General features: G+C 37.7%; 2 protein-coding genes across 5 annotated transcripts; one reads left to right on the top strand and one right to left on the bottom strand.

Moving 5' to 3' along the window:
• The first annotated feature begins 1100 nt into the window (after positions 1-1100).
• On the top strand, positions 1101-14822 carry LOC135103458 (tectonic-like complex member MKS1). Of its 4 annotated transcripts, XM_064009782.1 has the most exons (15): positions 1143-1161; positions 2117-2407; positions 2935-3013; positions 4196-4366; positions 5766-5904; positions 6206-6279; positions 6791-6928; positions 7396-7506; positions 8135-8243; positions 8356-8530; positions 9110-9238; positions 10084-10182; positions 12732-12895; positions 13555-13651; positions 13834-14822. In XM_064009782.1, the coding sequence occupies exons 3-15, from the start codon at positions 2946-2948 to the stop codon at positions 13947-13949; spliced, it is 1590 nt and encodes a 529-aa protein (XP_063865852.1). In that variant the 5' UTR covers positions 1143-1161; positions 2117-2407; positions 2935-2945; the 3' UTR covers positions 13950-14822. The 4 variants fall into 4 exon arrangements, with proteins under 4 accessions (XP_063865854.1, XP_063865852.1, XP_063865851.1 ...); XM_064009784.1 differs by lacking the exon at positions 2117-2407 and having other exon boundaries at positions 1101-1161; XM_064009781.1 differs by lacking the exon at positions 1143-1161 and having other exon boundaries at positions 1962-2407.
• Positions 14206-21961, bottom strand: LOC135103459 (enoyl-CoA hydratase, mitochondrial-like). The gene is made up of 7 exons (XM_064009785.1): positions 21714-21961; positions 20834-21034; positions 17649-17835; positions 16369-16511; positions 15660-15779; positions 15221-15288; positions 14206-14574 (listed from the first exon to the last, which is right to left on the bottom strand). Exons 1-7 carry the CDS (start codon positions 21838-21840, stop codon positions 14509-14511), a joined length of 912 nt encoding a protein of 303 aa, XP_063865855.1. The 5' UTR covers positions 21841-21961; the 3' UTR covers positions 14206-14508.
• Positions 21962-22557: the final 596 nt, after the last annotated feature.

Here is a 22557-nt window from a genome sequence, read left to right as displayed (position 1 = left end):
GTAGTGGCCACTGAAAAGTCAAGCAACAGTGGTTTTAAGTAATGAGATTTCTCAGAATAACAAAAATTATTGTTGTATGTTTCTTATGTCATTATTTGATAACATTTACTCATGTGCAAGTTCAGAAATTGCAGTTTTTATGTGATATAGATAAATCTTGCTGCACGTGTTTCTTCTTGCACCTGCCAATTCTGAGGATGAACATAATTAAAGCCTTTCAGAAGTGTGTTCAGACCAAGTCTTTTACTTCTACCTTTATTGTCTGAAATTGGCGATGACCAGGAATGTGAAAGTTGGTCAGTAAGTGTAGTTTATGGGAAATGAGATAGATATTATTATTATTTTGTTTTATTAATTTATTTATTCCATCTGATTTTATTTACATTTATTTGCATTATTATTACTGAACATAGATATTCATGCATTACATGGGTGGACTAGAGAGAGAGGATTCAGCCGTGGTAATGACAGCATGAAATATGTGTATAAAAAAATAATAAAAAAAAATAAAAAAGCTAATTCATTAAAAAAAAAAAAAATGTCACCACAGAGATTGATCAGTTCCAAAATCCCTGATCTTAAGCAATCAGGTTAGTTAAATTAGAAAAAAAATACTATGTTTATGGGAAGTAAAAGCGTTATGATGGTAAAGAAAATAAATGAAAAGAATAACCCATTACGCAGAAAAAGAAAGAGGGTACGTCTCTTACCTTCAAGAATATATATATATATATATATATATATATATATATATATATATATATATATATATATATATATATATATATATATATATATATATATATATATATATATATATATATATATATATATATATATATATTCGTATTTCGCACCCACGAACTATGACAAAGGCGTGATAATAGTTGTCCCGTTATCAGAAATAATGATTTAATGATGATGGGTACTGTTAAATGTCAATATAAGTCTAACAACCCACTTAAATGAGTGGGTGAACCAGCAAAAGATCGAACAGATCCGAACTCGCGGACCCAAACCATTAAGACCCAACTCCGAATGCGGCCCAGACAGATACTACAATCAAGGATCAGTAGAGGGTGCCGTACACTCCAGCAAGGCAATGAACCCGCTTCCACGTGCCACTCTCAAGGCAGACATTCCACCCAAGATTTCAGCTAAGTATCTAGATAAGTCTCAGGCCTGTGTATACTGATAGGTAGTACTTAGCTAAATTGTAGGTCTGCCTCTCCATAAAGTAGGTTCCACATCTAAGTCGTCATGCAGTTCCTTGGTCACCACTGTGATCCTTCGAACCAGTTTAGAAAGTCCACATGATGCCGCTCCCCTGAATTTATGGTCACTCACCTTACTACCCACATGCGCCCACTTCTGGAGTTTGGATCCGCTGTCTGGAATAGTGGCTGTGTTACTGACCTAAAGCTGCTAAAGTCAGTACAGCTACTGTGGACAAAGGATTCATGGTCTCGAGAATGTCAAATGCTCAGCGTCTTGTGTATCTGGACTCATTTTCAATGAATGGGAAACTGTTACGGGCTAACCTTGATAAATGTCGGAAGATTTTTTCACGATCTCTCCCCAATTTCTCCTACTGATTTATTTACTTTGCCCCCAACTATTGGTACGAGAGGACATCGTTACAAAATCATTGTGATGCCAGGCATTTTAGTCCGAGTGGTAAAAGTCTGCTGGAACTCGCTTCCCATCGATGTGGCAGAAGCACTCTTGATAGTTTTGAGAAGGTATTGACTAAATTCTTGGGTGACGGAATATTTGATTGCCGCTGCAAATCTTCCTGATAAATCCTTGACATTTGTTCTGGGCTTATAACACACTTTCCAGCTTATATATATATATATATATATATATATATATATATATATATATATATATATATATATATATATATATATATATATATATATATATATATATATATTGCTACGCATTCCTTGGTTAGGGTTGGCGTGCTGGCCGTGCTAGGGTTCCCAACCAGGTAAGAACCAGTAAGTAACGAGTTATGTGGAGTCATTAGGAAGTAGTAGGTAAAAGGGAGGTATATTTTATATGTTTAGGCCTAATGGCTTCTTACATCTTCCCCTATTCTCTTGTATAGTTCTTTGTGTTATCAAGACACCAAGAGCAGGAGCGACCCTGAGTGAGTTGTCAACGTGATGCGTGGTTCCTAGGCGACGGGGAGTCGGGGACGAGCCGTGGCGCATCATACAAACAAGCGCACTGAGCAGTAGTTCCCTAATTTGCATGACCACCACAGGCCATTAGTACTTTCATGGCCTACGTAACAGCCACACCACCGTCTTCACCAGTGCCTCTAGTCCAATCTCTAGTCACTAACCAAGGGAGCTTGAGAATTTAAGTTACTTTTCACGAATTCGGTGTTCTAGACGTGAGTATTCCCTTGGCCATCAACAGTTGAGTGTTAGGGCGTTAGTTGTGTGGTTTAGTGACATGTTTTGGTGTTGTGTGGATGAGGAGCCGATCTTGGTTGTCGTGTGTGTGAGTGATTAACTGGTGTTGGGTATTACTTGTGTGGGTGAGGTACTAATGTTAGGTATTTTATCGATGAAGAACCATTGGTGGGTGTTACCTGTGTGTGTAAGGTACTGATGCTGGGTGTTAGTGTGGGTAAGGTATTAGTGCTGGATGATACCTGTGTGTGTGTGTGTGTGTGTGTGTGTGTGTAAGGTACTGGTGTTGGGTGTTACTTGTGTGTGTGTGTGTGTAAGGTTACCATTGTGTGCTGAGTGTTACCATTGTGGGTGATAGTAACAACTATGCATTTCTATACAGTTATGACCTAGATTAGATCATTATTTTGAACACACTATAGTATTCAAGGAGCTGTGATGCATCTTTTTCTTTATCAACACAGTTATGTAGTAGTCTTTGTATTGAGATAACTTTGGTTTTCAGGTGGTCATAAGATGGAGCCCTCCAGAGACCAGTGTGCCTTTTACTATACCAAAGATGATATTGAAAACCTTCAAATCAAGTGAGAAACTTTCATATCATAAGTTTTCAAGGACTTAGTTCTTTAGATTTTGGTTACATTATAAGACGTTTATTTCATTAAAAGGAAAAGTTACAAAGGTACCATCAACAAACAAATATAGTAATAGAAACTTGTAATAGATTAACATTGTTGATAAATTCTCAGTACCCACTAAGGTAGCTTCAGCACCTCAGGTTAAAAAACTGACAGGCATTTAACAGACTGAAATATAGAGGTGATAACAGATCAGAGGTGCCCTGCACAACCTGAGTTACATCAATCCAAAACACTAACTGATAAAATAAGTATACATGTAAAATTCAAAATAAAGTACTGTACCTTTATACAAACCTTAACTCCAAGCATAGACCTACATATGTAAGAACATTAGACCTATTTTCTGGTGCTAGATTCTGCGGATTTGGGGAAATCTAGAAGAAATCCAGGAATGCTTAAGAATATAGAAAGTTAATTACATACATGAACTACCAGTTTCAGTATTTGTGTTTTTTTGCATCTATATAAAGTTTAAAAAATGTAATTTGAGATATATATGTGAATACTACTGATGCTGTCTAAACACAGATTTGGCAATCAGTTGTTGCACAAATGAGTGAAATAGGCAGAAATTTGCCCAGCACAACCTGGATCTTGGCTGCACCAGTCATCTTTATTGGATCCTGACTGACACTGGTTACACTTAAATTATTTTTTACTATGTGATAGGTGAATCAGATTATGTCAGTTTGTTAATTTGTTGTGGATTCTTACCAATTTAAATTTTTTCGGTAAATACTGTGTTCAGTAAATGCTGTGCTGAGATAGATTAAAGTCATTGCTGCACCCCCAAGATGAGGTTTGGGTGAGGGTAAAACAGATTGGTGTCTCACTTCTTAACCCGTTAGTGGTGATGTGGCTCCAACGTTGTCATGCTAGGGTTCACTTCTGATCTTGGTATATCACAGTAAACACTTTAAATTTTCTGTTAATTGTAACTATGGGAATTAAGTAACCTTTCCTATGTGCCTTTATCAGCCAGTGTTAAAGCATTTTGAAATTTATATTTTTATGAAGAGGGACAGATTAATTAATTAGTAGAAGTTAGGATGGTCTACATTGATAAAAAAGATATATTAAAAGAAGAGAGTGGAACAGATGATCAACGAAAGACTTTGTCCACAGAATTACCCTGCAGCAACTCACCGGATCACAATTGGTGGCTGTGTCCCCTCGGGTGGTAGAGGACACACAGGCAGGCAGGCAGAATGAGGTGCCACTTGCTTCCCTGACCACAGCAGCCACATATCCCACCACACACCATGTTACTGTCAAGTGGCAGCAAAAGATACTCAGGTATGCTGCCCCCCAAGCTATAATGAATTTCAGAGTTTCCAGCGTTTCCCATTTTTATTGTTTTTTATCACGTCTGTGGCAAATCTACATGATCAACTTAACTACAGTCGGTGACACTGGCAATTAGAACTCACTCTGACATGAGCATCACATTGCACAAACTGGCAACTTGCCCCTCCTCAGTCTGAAAAAATCTGCCCAAATAATTCCAGAACTCCATGGTTCTATGTGGGAAGCTATTTTACTTAATATCTCTTCTACAAACATCCTTTTTCAGTTTTCTCCCATGCTCCCTCAAGACTCTTGTATCCCATATCAAGTCCTTCCTATCCAACTTCTCCATTCCAGTTATCACTGTACAGTGTGATGAAATCACCTCTCTCTCTCCTCTGTTCCAATGTTAAAAGACCCAATTTTGACAGTCTGTCTTCATACAGTAGATCCCTCAAACTTGGAGGTAACTTTGTTGCTGCTCTTTGTATTCTTTCCAATTTTCTTACAGATATCTTGTCACAAGGTGACCATACCATAGCTGGATACTCCAATCTTTGGCATATCATGGTTACAATTTTTTTTATCATTTCTTCATCCAGATGTGTAAATGCTGTCCTTATGTTTCTCAGTAGGTTATATATTTCGCATGTAATCTTGTTTGTGTTTCTCTGGTGACAGCTTATCAGTGATTATTACACCATTTTGCTGATTCTCTCCTTCCCCAATGAATAACCTCCCATCTATCTCTTGCCACTCTTGCCAATTTCTATCACACTGCATTTCTTTGCATTGAATTCCATCTGCCACTTTTGGCTCTATTCCCAAGTCTTGTATAGGTCCTGTTGGAGTGCAATGCAGTCTTTCTCTTCCCTGTTTTTTTCAATAACTTTGTATCATGTGCAAATAAGCTTACATAGCTGGTTGGCATATCATTAATGCACATACCAAATAACTTTGTATCATGTGCAAATAGGCTTACATAGCTGGTTATTTCTTCTGGCATATCATTAATGCACACACCAAACATGACTTGTGTCAACACAGATTCCTACGGAACCCTGCTTAAAACTTTCTTCCAGGCTTACCTTTAATCTATAATTACTGTTCTCATCTCTACCTTCCAAGTTCTCCATTCACTTTAGTAGCCCTTGTCGCAATCCTCCAAAAATCTTCAGCTTCCATAACAACGTCTTATGCAGTACTTTGTCAAGAGTGTGTGTGTGTGTGTGTGTGTGTGTGTGTGTGTGTGTGTGTGTGTGTGTGTGTGTACTCAAATCATAATTAAACCAATCAGCTAAAGCTTCTACAAATTATTATACAGAAGGGAATGGTAGTGAAGAGCGGGTGAATTTCAATGAAGTTGGTTAGACTTGCACCAGAAAAATTGATCACATCTGGTTTGCAGTGTGTGTGAGGCTCTGGAGTACCGACGGTCCATCTATGCCAATGACCCAAAGTACAGGACAAGGCACAAGCAAGCCATAAAACGACGAAAATACCAGCGCATCTTTACCTACGTACATGAGGATAATTATCAGTTGCAGGTGAGGTGAATGCACTTCAGGCAATGGAAAACAAAAGAAAGTAGCTTAAATGATTATCATGGAATGCTTAACAGTAAGATTTATTGGAAACTTAAAAGTGATATGGAAGCATGTGTTGCTGCTTTTATGCCAGTGTCTTTGAAAGATTTTGTTCTGTCTATATTCCATGGCAAGATACTCATAAATGGGGTGATTTTAGACATGTGGCTACACACACACACTTATGGATACTTGCACCCATTCATACATTCCTGAAGGAGAAAAAAAAAAATCTTAAACGATTTTGTTCATGGTGTGACAGGAGCAGCACAGTGCCACCACTTCCAAAAAAATGGAACAAGAGTGCTGTTTACGGCAGAGAGCTAACAGGACCAGGTGGGTGAGTGGGTGATGTGTATTGTGATGGGATGGAGGGATTGATAAATGGGTGCAGCTGTGATTTGTGATTTGCTGGAATAGTGTTGTTTTGTTGGTGGATGATACATTGCTGGACTGGCCTCTGTTAGTGAGAAGATGGGACAGTGTTATGTTGAATGGGTGAAGCAACATAATGAAGAATTGAGTGGATGAGGGATGAAGAAGTGTCATGTCAATGAATAATAGCTTCTAGTGGTAGCAACAAGATCACCAGTGTCCAGGAAAAATTTTGTTCATTATGAACTTAACACTGAATGTGTAAAATAATTTTCTTGTGAAAAGGTTAAATTGTAATGTATAAACTCTAGAAGCAGTTTGGAAGAATATAAAAAAAATGAGGTTTGGCAGCCATAGTGACATAGGTGTAAAGGAACATAGAAAACTGGAAAAGTAGTTTAATTTCCTTAATTGAGAGAACATCTCATGTATTCAGTGCAGAACAAGTTGTTGGTAATAGAAATTGTTACAGGGGAAATGACTCTGTTGACTCAGAAGAAGTTAGTGAAAAAAGTAGTGTGGTGGCCAAGGAGGACAAGAAGAAGAGGCCTCCCACCACCTTCCAGCAGCAGTACCTCTACATCATGGCAGATCTTGCTCCTCAGGAGAGGTAAGATTGTTAGAATTATAGTTGATTGTCATGTTCTTTTGATGAATATTCTTTGTTAGAGTAAATGTAAATTTGATTATATCCATATTTATTTCTTGTTGATTGAACATGCATTTGTCATTTTGTGGCCTTCATGTATAAAGTACTTTTCATTTTCTAGCATACAAGAATAATGTGTGAATCTTCTGATGACATGATGTTTTATATATTTGTTCATTTATATAATTTACATTTAGTATAGACAAAATATTTTCTGCAGCAATCATGTGACTCATTTAATAGGAAAATAATCCTAAAGGAAAGGTTTCCTATCTATTTGTTCATGTCCTGCTTATTGTTCACTTTTTGTAGTTTTCATGTTAGTATCCCAGTGCCTTTGAAAATGGATTTGAAAGTAGTCTTTTTTTTTATATCATGAAGGAGTGTTCATCAGTATTATGAGGACCATGTGCTGTCTGCATTCTCAGTCTTGGTGAGAGTCGTGTTTATGAGACTGTCCTGTGTGTCCTGAAGTATGATGGCCAGAGTCAGCTAACAGTCACACCAGACTTCAACATGCCCACCACCAAAGCCTACAGGTGAAGGCCCTAGATGGTTAATTCATGATCTAAGGAAAGTGTTTGTAACTTCAGACATGAGATTTTGATGTTATTCACTTAACATGAGATTTTGGTGCAATTCATTTAACACAGACCCCAGCATAAAAATAAGTATACAGTAGAATGTCAAACACAAATCTGTTTAAAGTTATTGATTTAAAATGACACCTAAAAGAAAGACCAAAAATCTATCTAAAATGAACAATTTCATTTTTAAGCAAATTGAAATTGGTGCACATTGTTTTTCTGCTACAAAAACCTTTATATTAAAGCACTGTTTTAATTTAGTGCAAAACTGATTTAAAGTGAATTCACATGGAGCTTAACTCGCGTTAAATCAACGTTCTGCTGTACAATAAATGTTAGATAATGTTGTTGTGATAGTGTCATGAGACTGTTATAGTTTGGAGAATTAAAATTGTGGTATGGTTATATGAAGTACATTACTGCTTCAGTACCTCTGATGTGGAATCTCTAGTCTCGCATACAATGAACAATTAGATGTATTCCCTGCTTAATATTTGCAGATTAATTCATGGCTTAGGTAGCTGTCCTGAAGTGTTTTGTATCTTGATTGCTGTGGTGATGCTGATGAATCCATTTGCAGACTGGAAAGTTTTGGCCCTGATAATGCATTATATGAGTACCAGATTGAGAATGTTTCCCTGACCCGCTCAGCAGAGGAAAGGAACCAAGAGGAGCAGCTGGCAAACCAGGTATGAATATGTAGATGCTAGTCCTTGCATTCACATTCATTTGATTAGTGAAATGAGGCAAATTTGTGATGAGCTTAGAATATAAAATATCTTAATTTTCTAATTCTTTCAGATGGCAAGACAGAGGATAGAAGAGATTCAGCAAATGGCAAGGCTTGATTGGGATACTGAAGGGCAACCAGGGCAAGGAGAGCTGCGCCTCATGACTGTGGGAGAGATCACCAGAGCCCTTTACTTCCCAGAGGCATCTTCTCTCTACATCCACTATGCTCTCTACTTGCCTCCAGGTGAGAATATATAACATGGTCTTTAAGTATTTACACATAAAAATCAAATTAAAAGTTGAAAGATGTTCATTGTAAATTGCATAGAACAAGAAAAAATTTCACAAGTTATCAGAAGGGATAAACAACTTGAGTCTGTTTTCTTGCTGGTATTGGTATAATTAACCTGTTCAAATTTAAATAAAGTAAAACTTCTGTTATGAAACTTTACTTGAAATGTGTTAAAGGCAAATGCCTATGTGAGGATACCATTCATTCTTAATTTTCTTGATGGAGCTTTGTATGATTAAATGGAGTCATCAGATGTTGCCACACTCACAGGTGTCCATGGCCAACTGACACTATAGAATGTATCAATTCCTACATGATAATATGGTATACCACTTGCCAATGAAAGTTTAGTATTTGTCTACTTGACATAAGTCACAGGTGTTCCACTGTGTGGAACATTTGCCCTGAACCTAATTGGACATAATTAATCAACTATACCATAGTATTTTGAGAACTTGTATTTTTTATGATGTATAGATGTGTACATGTCATGTATGTAGGTTTTGTAATTAAATAGCTCTGTTTTTCTAGGGTGGAGAGTAAATCCAGGAACAGAATGTGAGGGCTTCACCCCAACCTGCTGGCTGAGTCACAGTGATGAAGTCGCAGCAGCACACTTCTCCACTCCTTTTTCCCTTGATGTCACTCGCTCTTCATCAGGTGTGCTACCAACTTGATATTTTGTGTTGTCATGCATGACTGCTAGGAAAGTGTGGATGACATTCAGTTGTATCCTTGCAGATTTTTTTTAGAGAGTGACTGTATACTGTCAGGGGTAATTTCTAGTATCAATTCTTTGTTCTAATACTAAATCCTTGAAGTGCATTAAGTAGTAAAGACTCACCATGTTAACACAGTCTTTCATTCAGATGGTGACAATCATATGACAACAAAAATATTTTGGATATAATTTAAATTGAATGTACTGGTATCAATATGAGTAAGTCAGGTTTGTAAGCCTATAATCATCATCATCATGAATGTTAGGTAGAAGTTTGAGTCTGATGAATATTAATAGTAAACATTCAATACCTCAAATATGAATTTACAATTTATAGTAGATTTTATGTATAGATGGGTCATTATCCTCACTATTATTAATTAATTATTATTATTATTATTATTATTATTATTATTATTATTATTATTATTATTATTATTATTATTATTATTATCATTATTTATTATTATTTGTTGTTGATATTGGTTTAATTGTGCCTAGGCTCCTACAGGTGTAGTACTGTGGGCCATATGACTGTACCATTCCACCAGGGGGCTGACAGGGCTACGAGTATGAATGATGTGTGTGTGTGTGGGATTGCTAGCCTGTCATATAGACAGATAGATCATCATCATCATCATCATCATCATCATCATCATCATCATCGATTCCATGATTATCTTATATTTTATTTGCAGCCTTCTGTGGTTGATACTTTCATTGATCACAGGTATCTTTATTCAGGAAACTCTGGAACTATTGTACTTATGTGTTCATGTGGCAGGGAAGGGTTGGCCACTGTTGCTTCTGGCGGCTTTTTCCCTAGACTGGTTTGGGCATGACAGAGATGAAGGATATGCTGCCTTTGCTCTTCCAGCCTCAGGTGGGTAATATAGTCTGATTCTGGAAGCACTCTTAGATGCTTGCTACTGAAGAGCAAAAATAGTGTAAACCACATTCTTGACCTTTTCCTAACCTTTAATCCTTTTCCTTATGCTGTTACCCTATCTTCTCTGTTGGGCTCCTCTAATCACAATCTCATATCTGTATGTTGTCCTATCACTCCAATCCATTCTCATGATTCCCCAAAGCAGAGGTACCTCTGGCATTTTACCTCTGGTAATTTGGGGGACCTGAGGAGATATTATGCTATGCCACTGCTACTACTGCTTCCGTGTCAGAGACCTGTCTGTGTGCTGAGTTCATAACAGAGGTGTTAATGTCTGGCATGGAGGTGTACATTCCTCACTCTTTCAATCTAAATCTTCCAAACCTTGGTTTAACACAGCCTGTTCTCGTGCTGTACATGATAGAGAGGTAGCCCACAAGTGGTACTCAAACCTTCTATCACCTGAATCTCGTGCGCCTTATATTTCTGTTCAGAATCTTGCCAAGTCTGTTTTCCAATTAGCCAAAAAACTCCTTCATTAATAGAAAGTGTCACCTTCTATCATCTGAATCTTGTGTGCTTTATATTTTTGTCCAGAACCATGCCAAGTCTGTTCTTCAACTAGCCAAAAATTTCATTAATAGAAAGTGTCAGTCTTTCAGGATCAAACTCCCCTCATGACTTCTGGCACCTAGCCAAAAAGCATCTCCAATAACTTTGCTTCTTCATCTTCCCTACTTTATTTCAACTTGATGGCACCACTGCCATCTCGTCTATTTCTAGAGCTGAACTCTGCTCAGACCTTTGCTAAAAATTCTACCTTGGATGATTCCTCTGACTACTTCATGCTATCCATTAAAATCCTTCACAGTGATGTTTTCCATGCCCCCACTGGCCTAAACCCTTGGAAAGCTTATGGGCCACATGGGGTCCCTCCTATTGTTCTCTGAAACTGTTCCTCTGTGCTTGCACCTTTCCTGGTCAAAACTCTTTCAACTCTGTCTATCAGCATCTACTTTTCCTTCTTGCTGGAAGTTTGCCTACATTCAGCTTGTTTCTTAAAAGGATGACCACTCTAATCCCTCAAACTACTGTCCTATTGCTTTAATTTCCTGCTTATCTAAAGTATTTGAATCTATCCTCAACAGGAAGATTCTCAAACGTATATCAGTTCACAACCGTCTATCTGATTGCCAGTATGAGTTCTGTCAAGGCCACTCCACCATCTGATGGTGATCATCTGGCTTTCCTTATGGAATCTTGGTCATCCTCTTTTAGAGATTTTGGTTAAACTTTTGCTGTTGCCTTGGATATATCAAAAGCTTTTGATAGAGTTTGGCACAAAGCTTTGATTTTTAAACTACCTTCCTACAGCTTCTATCCTTCTTTCTGTAACTTCATCCCAAGTTTTCTTTCTGACCATTCTGTTGCTGCTATGGTAGACGGTCACTGTTCTTCTCCTAAATCTACTAACAGTAGTGTTCCTCAGGGTTCTGTCTTGTTACCCACTCTCTTCCTATTACTCAACAATGATCTAAACCAAACTTCTTGGCCTATCCACTCCTACATTGATGATAACACCCTGCACTTTTCCTAATTTTTTCATAGACATCCAACCCTTCAGGAAGTAAACAGTTCTCACAGGGAAGCCACAGAACACCTGACTTCTGATCTCTCTAAAATTTTTGATTGGTGCAGAACAAACTTGGTATTGTTCATTCAGTGCCTCAAAAACTCAATTCCTTCATCTATCAACCTTCCAGACAACTATCCCCTCTTCTTCAGTGACACTCAACTATTCCCCTCTTCTACACTGAACATCCTAGGTCTGTCCTTTACTTATAATCTAAACCGTATACTTCACATCTCATCTCTAGCTAAAACTGCTTCTGTGAAGTTGGGCATTCTGAGTCAGCTCTGCCAGTTGTTCTCACCGACCCCCCAGCTGTACATGGGCCTTATCCATCCATGTATGGAGTATGCTTCACATGTATAGGGGGATTCCACTCATACCACTATTTTAGACGGGGTGGAATCAAAAGCTCTCATCAACTCCTCTCCTCAGACAGACTGTCTTCACCCTCTCTCTCATCACTGCAATATTGCACCTCATGCTATCCTCTACTGTTTTTTTTTTTTGTGCTAACTGCATGCATCCCTTCCTCCCATGGCCTCACTGCACAAGACTTCCTTCTTTCTCTCATCCCTATTCTGTCCACCTCTCTGATGTGAGAGTTAACCACCATTCTCATTCATTCATCCCTTTCTCTGGTAAACTCTGGAATTCCCTGCCTGCTTCTGTATTTCCTCCTTCCTATGAATTGAATTCTTTCAAGAGGAAGGTTTCAAGACATCCTTCAGTTTTCAATGATTCTCTTGACATCTCTTGAGACTGGCACCTTTTTTTTTTTCCTCCCTTGGCCAGTGACCCTCGTGTAAAAAAAAAAAAGGTAGTAAAGAAGCAAGGTCTTGACTCAGTTTTTCTAATAATTTGGCAGTCCTATATTTAACACTGATAGGATCATGGTAGCCTCTTTCCACAGGTCCACATGACAAGCACCAGGTGAAGGATGGATTGTATCAAGTGGGCACTTGGAGGCCAGCACAGATATCCCCACTAGCCAAGATGCGCAGGTTTTTTCTGGGAGGCTGTCAACTGATGAGTGATCCTTCCTACCTTGCTGTTGGGGCTCAGGCCAGCTCTCAGGTGACTTGGGAGTGTAGCTTGAATTTCTCCTCAGGGAAAAAAAGTTTGCCCAGAGGTATTAGTTAATGTGTGAGATACAGTACAGTTTTCATTAAAATTGGCACAGTTGGCACAGAAGTAAATAAAAAATTGTGTTGTTTGGCTCAACTGGAAACTTCATCTTGGTAAATTAACTTCAAGGAAGTTAGATGTTGTCACCCCCCACCAATACTTTTCCTCCTCCCAATTGCTTTCTCTACACAAGGAGAAATTAATACTCCACAATACTCCACTCATATGGAGTATTGCTCCCAGATGTGGTGGGGTTCAACCCACACAACCTTCCTAAGCAGGATGAAGGCAAAAGCTCTTCATCTCATAGATTTCTCTCCTCCAAAAGACTTTTGATTGTCTCACTAACCATCACAATGTTACATCTCTTGCTGCCTTCTGCCATTATTTCCATGGATATTGCTCTTCCAGACTTATGAACTGCAGACTCGTTGCACAATGACTTTCTACTTAGTTTCATCACTTTTCTGTCCATCTTGATACTTGGAGTCAATCAATCATGTATGAGGTTCATTCCTAATTCATCTACAGTGTATTTTCAGATTTTTCTCCAAAATTTATGTTCCTTAACACAAGTCATCATAATTTAAAAAGCCATCATAACTCAGGTGGGGAGAGTGAGCCGCTTGGGTTTCAACACTAACACCAGTGGCACAATAGAACTGCGGGCATCCACTGTGGTGCAGGCAGACTTCATTGGAAAAGGTGAACATCAATAATTTTCTCATTTATTTAATTCTGATAAAAATTTTCCAAATTATATCTCATGGTTGTCCATTATTTTTAAGACCATGATGTAAAAATAACCTGCAAAATCAAGAGTATTTAGTGTTATATGTAATTACAATATTTGCATCAAGTGTTCATTCTGTGTTTCACATACCCAGATTTACAGACACCTCTTGAAATGCCTCCTGGGTGGCAGCTGTCCACAGTTGCTGTGATAGACGCTTTCAACAAATCAAGACAAAAGCTTCGAGCAGCTAAACAAGGACTTCTCTGAACAGTTGAGTATGTAACTTTCACCAAAATATAGTACATCACTAAGGCTTAGTCCACACACCATACATGTAAGTTTCAGGTAACTGATTATGCAAGATGCCAATTTTCACACTCTTATGAGAGGATTAACCAAGGCTCTTATAACTGTTCAAGGAAGTTGCTCATGTGGAAAGTACCTGAATGAGAATTTGTGATATCAGTCATGGTATCTGCTTTAGAAGTTACTGAAGAAAAGGGAAACAGAATTTTAAACAGAATTGTAAACTATATTTATTAATTATAGTAGTCTCATACATAGAAAACTTCAGTATTAACTTAATGGAAAATATTGGATTTTGTTTCACAGCAAGAGTTTCATGTGGCAAATATTAGTTTTATTATGATATAGATACTGGATATTTTCAATATTATCCACACTTAGCCAGCTCCTAAATCCAGTGTATATTGAGTTTCCAAGCTTTCTAATGTAATGCATTTCATATAACTTATAAGTGACTTTGTACAAGCAAAATACTCTCCCAGCATGTAGTCTCATCTTGTTACCACAAGCCACAACCCTCCTAACTATCAGTGAATTTTGCTTTCCTCTTCTCAACAAATGCAGTCATGCCTTCTTTGCGATCATTCTGGAAAATAAAAAATTTTATTTGTAATTGTATTATAATGTGTGCATACTTTCCCAGTGCCGAAGCTACATTCAAGAAATCTGTAAAACATATTAACTGAAATGGTGATGCTGCTATTGTAGCAAAAATGGTGCTTTGGTGCTTGCTTGCATCACTATAGAGAGTGGGAGAAAGGAAGACATATTAGTATGTGTATGTGGCCATCCAATGGAAAAGCTGATTCAGCATATAAAAGTGGTAAAATTCAAGTGTATTATTTCTTATCTCCCCAAACTTAAGAAATTTAGTGATGTCAGCATTGTTTTACTGGTTATTATTATGCATTATAACCATAACCAAGGAAATTCTGAGGAAGCAACATGTACCAATATGGTGGTTATGCAGTGGCAGTGCTGCCTAACTAACATACTAAACAAACATTCATTGGTCCATTTTCTTTCCTATCCAGCATCCAGCTTGCATGGTTCAACTTATAAGAAAAATGGAATACTGTTAAAATATTAATTAGTTCAACACTGATATATATATGTTTTCATCAGGATTAGCAGAGGAGACCACAGGAATTGGAACATTCCCTAATAAAATAAAGGGTTCAGACTGTTTTTCTGACCATATAATATAACAATATAATTACAGTTACACTTACTGTAGCAAATGTAGTGTAGAAGAGCTTCTTTTCCACTGTCAGTCCTTGTTTCAGAGACAGTTCAGAAGCTGCCATGAAGAACAATATTGAATTATAATAATTGTACACATAAATAATGTATGTAAATGTGTTGATAAAACTGTTTTGTAAGTAAAAACTACTTTAATTTTCTTAAATGGATGGTTTTACTCTTCTTTATCAAAAGTGATTATCAAAGTTTGCCTTTTCCTCTGTAGGATTAAAATTTTCCATTAAACGCCTAATGTCATAAAAAACATCTGAAAATTTATACTCCTTTCAAGCCTTTATTTACTCAAGCCAAAGAGTCTTGATGTGATAAGGAGTTAAGAACCATCCAAGAAGCTTTACCGAGGAGATTGAAAACATTGTGTTATTAACTTGTCATCCGTCTACATGGAAATGTCTTCCAGGAGCTCACCGTTGTTAACAGATTCCTTGCAAATGGCCACCACCAACTTAGAATGCTGGCTAATCCTCTCCCCCATCTTAACTGCCTCAGCCACCAGCTGGTCTGGGGGATGCACTGAACTCACCAGGCCTGTGAATTACCAAATAGAAACAAGAATGCTGCTACCTTTCCACCACATTTCAGAGCACAACTATACAGCTAAATTAACTTCAGAAAATGGGTACTCTTGAAATTGGCTGCAATGCAATTTAATTTACACTAGGGAATATGAAGACTGATTTTATTAAAATGACTGACATTTCAGGAGGGAAAAAAAAACAGGAAAGAATACTAGGGCAAAGGTACAGTTATGATACTGTCCTGCCTCCTAATCACTGATCAAACAAATGAGATGGCACACTACTGCAGCATGCCAGTGTGTCCATTTTACTATCCAGACATGGTTATGTATTGTACAGTTACTGAACGTCTGGATATTGAAGGGATTATTGTACTTCAGTATTAGTGGTTTCCAGTAATGAGTGAGGAGTTGTGGTCCTCCTCAAGCAAGAAAATGGGGTCACCTGCCTTAACCACTAGAAGTTGCTATTTTTTATAAGCTAACACACATGTGTGTGTGTGAACTAATAAATCAGACTGTATAAGCCAAATAATTTCCAGTATAATAATTGCAAATCAGAATTAATCAATTTTCATGTCCGCCCCTGCCAATACTCACCCCAGTCCTTTGCTTGCTGTGCTGTGATGGGGTCACCTGTGACACACATCTGCATGGCACGAGACTTGCCAATGGCACGGGTAAGCCGCTGGGTGCCCCCTGCCCCAGGGATGGTACCAAGAGCAATCTCTGGTTGGCCAAACCTATGAAAAGTATTGATATTACTTGTATACAGCTGCACAAATATCAGGAATGAAATTTACCTGTTGCCTATTCAATCATTCAATTAAGAAGAGCACAGCATGGATAGGTAAAGGACATGCATGTTTAATTGTGGGGATAGCAAAAGCTAATCAAAATCCATCTAGAACTTTATCACTTGACTGGTAGGCATCATTGTGCAAGCACATGCACACAAACATATGTGCAGACATATGTGAGAGAACAAGTGAGTCTGATCTTTATGCTTGTTCAGGCACTTTTCCTATACTAATATATATATATATATATATATATATATATATATATATATATATATATATATATATATATATATATATATATATATATATATATATATATATATATATATATATATATATATATATATATATATATATATATATATATATATATATATATATATATATATATATATATATAATATGTGTTCTCTTATCCAAACCTTCAAACCTACAAGTGGCCTTCCTCTCTTTTTACTTCCAACTTTGCTCACAAAGATTTTCTTCACAAACTCTTTGCTCATCATCCTCTCTCACTATGGCCATACCATCTCAGTGTGTTCCTTCCTATTCACCCATTTCACCATTCCACAATTTACACCACTTGCACATGTGCTCATACTACACCTCTCAGAAAAATCTTTCATTGCTCTCCTCCTTCTCGGATAACTCACTCCCACAGCATGCACCCTTGAATGCTGTGACCTATTCTGTATCCCAGTCTATGATCCATACATCAATATTGGCAGATTTCTCTACATTCTTCCCATTTGTGACTTGCAAGTGACCATATGACATGGCCACCTTTCTTAGCATTTTCATTCATCTTTCCATCTATCTCACAATATTTACCTCACATTGTTCCCTATCTGCAAGTTTTGATTACTTAAGCTCTTTTGCATTTATAACTTTATTGATCTGCTTGATAATTAGTTCAAAGTATGTTCCGATGTATACTTTGAACTTATTATTAAACATATCAATAAACGCAAAAGAGCTTAAGATATCCAGAAACAACCACAAGACCATGTATAAAAGAATTATGTCAATACAATTAGGTGAATAGTACACACACATTCTGAGCTATGAACACTCTACCTGGCTTTCTCCCCTGCCAAGATAATGTCACACATCATGGCCAGTTCACAGCCACCCCCAAGAGCGTAGCCATTGACAGCTGCGATGACAGGCTTCTTAATCTTGGTGATGCCATCCCAACCCTCCAGAAAATTATGCAGATAACAGTCTACAAAGTTTTTGTTCTGCATCTCCTTGATGTCAGCACCTATGGAGTAAGATACTCAATGAGTATGGTACAAAACCTGTTACATGAAAAATCTTACAGTACATTAACATCACAGCTCTTTGCATAAATTAGTTTTAGATCTTAAAAAGGATATTTTTTTGGCTCTAAGTGTGCATAATTCAATCAAAATCACATCCCTTCCACTTTTAGTTCTAAATACTACTTTGGTAATATGATATTCTAAAGGGATTAGAAAATGCATGCACTGAGGAAGTATTGTAAGCAATAGCATAAGTCTGGCACAAGACTGCAAGATTGACACCAGAAGTTGTATTTAACAATTATAGTCCACTTGTTCCTAGCTTGCCACTGGAGCCTAAGCTACTTTTGCAACCATCACTAATCAGACAGTGGCTCTTGTAACCTCAGTGCTCAGTCATCATGTCTCCCATTTTGTGTAGGTGCTGGCCTCTCCACACTACACATTTTATCTCTCTTCTATTTCTCTTGCTTTGTGCAGTACTTAATTGGTTCCCTGATCACTGGATAAAAGAATGGTAGTAGATTATAAATGTTTACCGAGACAATGCAAGTTGAAGTCATGCAGTTGAAAATGTTTATGCCATTTTTTTTAATGAAAATAATTTCAAGCTGTAGTAAATGGTAGCAAATGTTCTCCTGAAATTGAAAGAGTTAACAGATTTTATATTAGGTGGCAAGGAATGGTGGCAACTTTTTATCCCAAGCTGCATCCTCAAAACAACAGTGGCTGTTTATCTTGTCGCTGTCATGTGGATAAACACGTGCAAGGCTGTTGTTACCCTGTACCAATAGTTTAAGCACTATAAAAAGCTGCTTTTTCATCTTTCCTTTCAACCCTATCTAAAGTCTAGTGACACTATCATGTTCAAGAAAATGTTCTCTATCACATTACACAACTTACACATGCAGTGGTACCTTAACTTATGAGTGCCCCATCAGTGGTACATCTTATGAATTTTTTGAGATACGAGCTGTCACTTGGATGATTTTTTGCTTTGAGTGGCAAGCCAAAATCCAAGATACAAGCAAGCCTCAGATACTCAGCCAGTAGTTGGTACTTGCCACAGCAAGCACCACAACAACTGCCCAGCATTCCTTGTCTCGTTCACTTGTTCACTTCACGTTTTTATACATTTGTTATTTATAAACATTTTTCTTACAGTAAACACTTGATATAACAAACATATATGGAGAGAGAGAGAGAGATAGATGAATTGTGGTTGGTGACGGTCAGTGGGTGACCTTGAAAGTGGCCAGTAGTGCAATGCAGTGCTCTCTCTCTCTCTCTCTCTCTCTCTCTCTCTCTCTCTCTCTCTCTCTCTCTCTCTCTCTCTCTCTCTCTCTCATAAATTGGAATGCACAGCAGCAGTTTGAGCTCCAGCTAGAAAGATATACAGAAACAGGTAAAAATACAGAGGATAGCAAAAAGATGTTACCAGAATCAAAAGACTTAAGTTATGAAGAAAGACTTGGAGATGGGATTACTAACACTACAAGAGAGAAGAGAAAGTGGAGACCTAATGTACAAATTAGTAAACAATAGAGAAAGAATAGACAGAGATGACTTGGTACAACAGATGGAGGAGGGAGAGAGACAGACGAAGGGGCATGGGAAGAAAATAAAGAAGAGTGGATGTACAAGTGACATCAAGAAATACAGCTTTCCATACTGAATTAATGAGATCTGGAATGATTTGAAGGAAGAGGTGGTTGCACAAACAGTGTACACATTTAAAGAGAAACTGGATAAATATGTTTTATAGAGACAGGACAAAATGAGCACAGGCTCGTGCCCTTTACAATACGACTAAGTAAATACACACAAACACAGAGAGAGAGAGAGAGAGAGAGAGAGAGAGAGAGAGAGAGAGAGAGAGAGAGAGAGAGAGAGAGAGAGAGAGAGAGAGAGAGAGAGAGAGAGAGCGAGCACTGAGTCATGGTTCATTATCAAGGTCAGTCACTGGCTGTCATACAGCCACAATTCATCTCTTAAACATGCAGTTGACTGTGTGTTAGCCAACTTTCCCATGTTTTGAGACCTAGGATAATCATAAAGTAAATCAAGCATTCAATCATTTTGAAATATGCCATAAATTTGTGAAGTTTCATAAATAAAACAAATATTCAATAGCTTTAAAGGGGTCGCTATACCTGAAACTCAGTAAACAGAGTTTGCTATATCAACAGTTTACTGTATTCAGAAACATGTAAAAAAAAAATCGAGTTTTTTTGGGGGGCACCTGGAATGGATTAATGACATTTCAATTAATTTCAATTGTGAAAATTTATTTGACATATGAGTAAATTAAGTTATGAACTCTGTCACGGAACTGATTTGTCATCCAAGCAAACTAAATTACAAGCTCTGTCAAGGTATCACTGTATATATATATATATATATATATATATATATATATATATATATATATATATATATATATATATATACAAAATACAGTATCATAATTCCATGAAAAAAACAACAGTGAACAAAAAGCAATATACACATTTTCATCTCTGTTCATGAATTCAACTCATGTTATCTCAATTATTCTTTCTCAGTTTTAATTGTTTTAGCATTCATAATCCACTATCATCCTCTCCAGTGATAAAAAAAACCATATGAATATTTTGCAAAATGTGGGACAGGAATGAGAATAAAAATTGTAGTGTATAGAAGTCATCATCTATACTAAGTAAAGACAGGATAACTGAACCAGAGACCAATCAGCAGTAAGATTACAAAAGTAGCTTAGGCTTTAGTTGCAAGCTAAGAATGAATGGATTACAGTACTTTCCCTTCCACAGTAAGGGTCACTGCTCTGTCTAACCAAACTATCTCCCAATCACAGGAAGGAATATTATAATAAAGAATACAAGCAAATGCTAAATTATAAGTAAAAAACTTAAATGTTCATCACTTCTCACAATTACTTTCAGCATAATGAAAAGAATTTTTAACTATTTCATCAATCACAAGACTGACATGCCTCACCTGCAGCAAAGGCTTTCTCGCTGCCTGTGAGAACGACAGCAGCCACACCAGGGTCATTGTCCATCTCAATCATTATTTGATACACCTCCTTCATCAGACCATCACACAGGGCATTGAGAGCTTTGGGGCGGTTAAGGGTGACCAATCCCACACAGTCCCCTTCACCTCTCTTTTCTACTGTCACATAATTATAGCTGGGTACTGGAAAAGAAAAGTAATTCTGGCTAAAAATTATGTGGGGGGTGTGTCCAGAGGGGGCCAAAGTTAGGTTAGGCTAGAAATATCCCCAGTCTTCAAAATATGGCATCTCATCCTTACTTTTTTTTTTTTTTATTAGGCCTAATTTGGCTTCCCCGCCCTAAAACTCCGCTTTTCTTGTCCCCCCGAAAAAAAAAAAAAAGCAGATTCCCCACACGTCCAAAAAGCTTGTTTGGAGAAAGGGGAGGGGTTATGTAATAAGATATTGAAAATTTTTACCGGTTCAACTTATATAATAAAAAAGTGATCGACCACTTTACACACGAGATAAGACATTCATAGTCCTATTACCTGGCCGGGTGTGCCGTCAGTGGTCCCCTGAATAAACACTTGGGTGCAAGATTCCACAATACATGCTAACAATTTCACAAAAAGAGTACTGCATACTTTAAAGTTATCACTGTGTGATGACACGGGCGACAAGAACATGATGACCTTGGTACTCAACTGGCCCTCCCCATAATCCACGACGGCCTTCAAAATACGATTAGGAAAGACCTGACATGCTTCATAATTAGTTTAGCGGAACATTAAGTATCACATATTCCATTACTAAAGCGTACATACCCTGACAGCTAAGGGCACAAATACCAGCAAGCCTCGGTTACTAGGCCCAGCTTACCAGAGGACATGAGCCTGGAGACTACCGGGGTTTGGGGACCCATACGAATTGCATTTGCATGGCTGACGATGGCCGGCCGGATGACTCGGTGCAGCTGAAGTAGTCTTGAACTTACAGAGAACGCCATAGTTAAGAATGATGTAAAGGCTTGATGAAGGAGGACTTCGACCCTGTTGTCTCTCCGCCGGGCCGCAAGATTGTGATTGGCCGGTGTGGCGCCAGCTGGACACTGGCACTGCTACTTTTGTTGCCAAGCCGCGGAAGAAATGTCGTGCCGCAGCATTGCATCTTTTCCATGTATTCTCTGATTATTACCGTGAATCGTCAGTGCATATCAGTAGTGATACATGGGATGATACGTTCCTTAGTGTTGAATATACATGTTGTACTGTTGATCATTACAAGCAAGTTGTACAACCAGTTGTGATCGGTCCAACAAGCTTGTTTTCGCAGAGATAATACAATAATTGGTTATGATCAGTTTCTAATATGAGAAGAAATTGAATATATATATAATTGGCACAATTCCACAGTATGAACTGTATGAGTAAATAACTTATAGATGTTAGTCACGTCGTTCTCCCCGCCCCCCCAATCATTATTTCTTCATCTTTCTGTAAGAGCTGTTGTAGCCTGGTACAGCGATGTGCGGAACTTGTGTATTTCATAGTACTTGGCTTACGACCATAATTTAACCTAAAATCGTTGTCGGAAGCGAAAAACGGTTTGGGTGGCAAGACTTAATCCTTGAAAAAAAAAATTAATAAATAGAAGTGCAGTAAAACGCATATGAACCCCTATAATGCAGTCATAGTATTTACCATTAGCAAATTTACCAGTAAAG

Source organism: Scylla paramamosain, chromosome 9 (genome assembly GCF_035594125.1).
Source record: "Scylla paramamosain isolate STU-SP2022 chromosome 9, ASM3559412v1, whole genome shotgun sequence".
Classification (NCBI taxonomy): Eukaryota; Metazoa; Arthropoda; class Malacostraca; order Decapoda; family Portunidae; genus Scylla; species Scylla paramamosain.
Note: the sequence above shows the minus strand (reverse complement) of the source record. Positions and strands in the feature narration are given on the sequence as shown.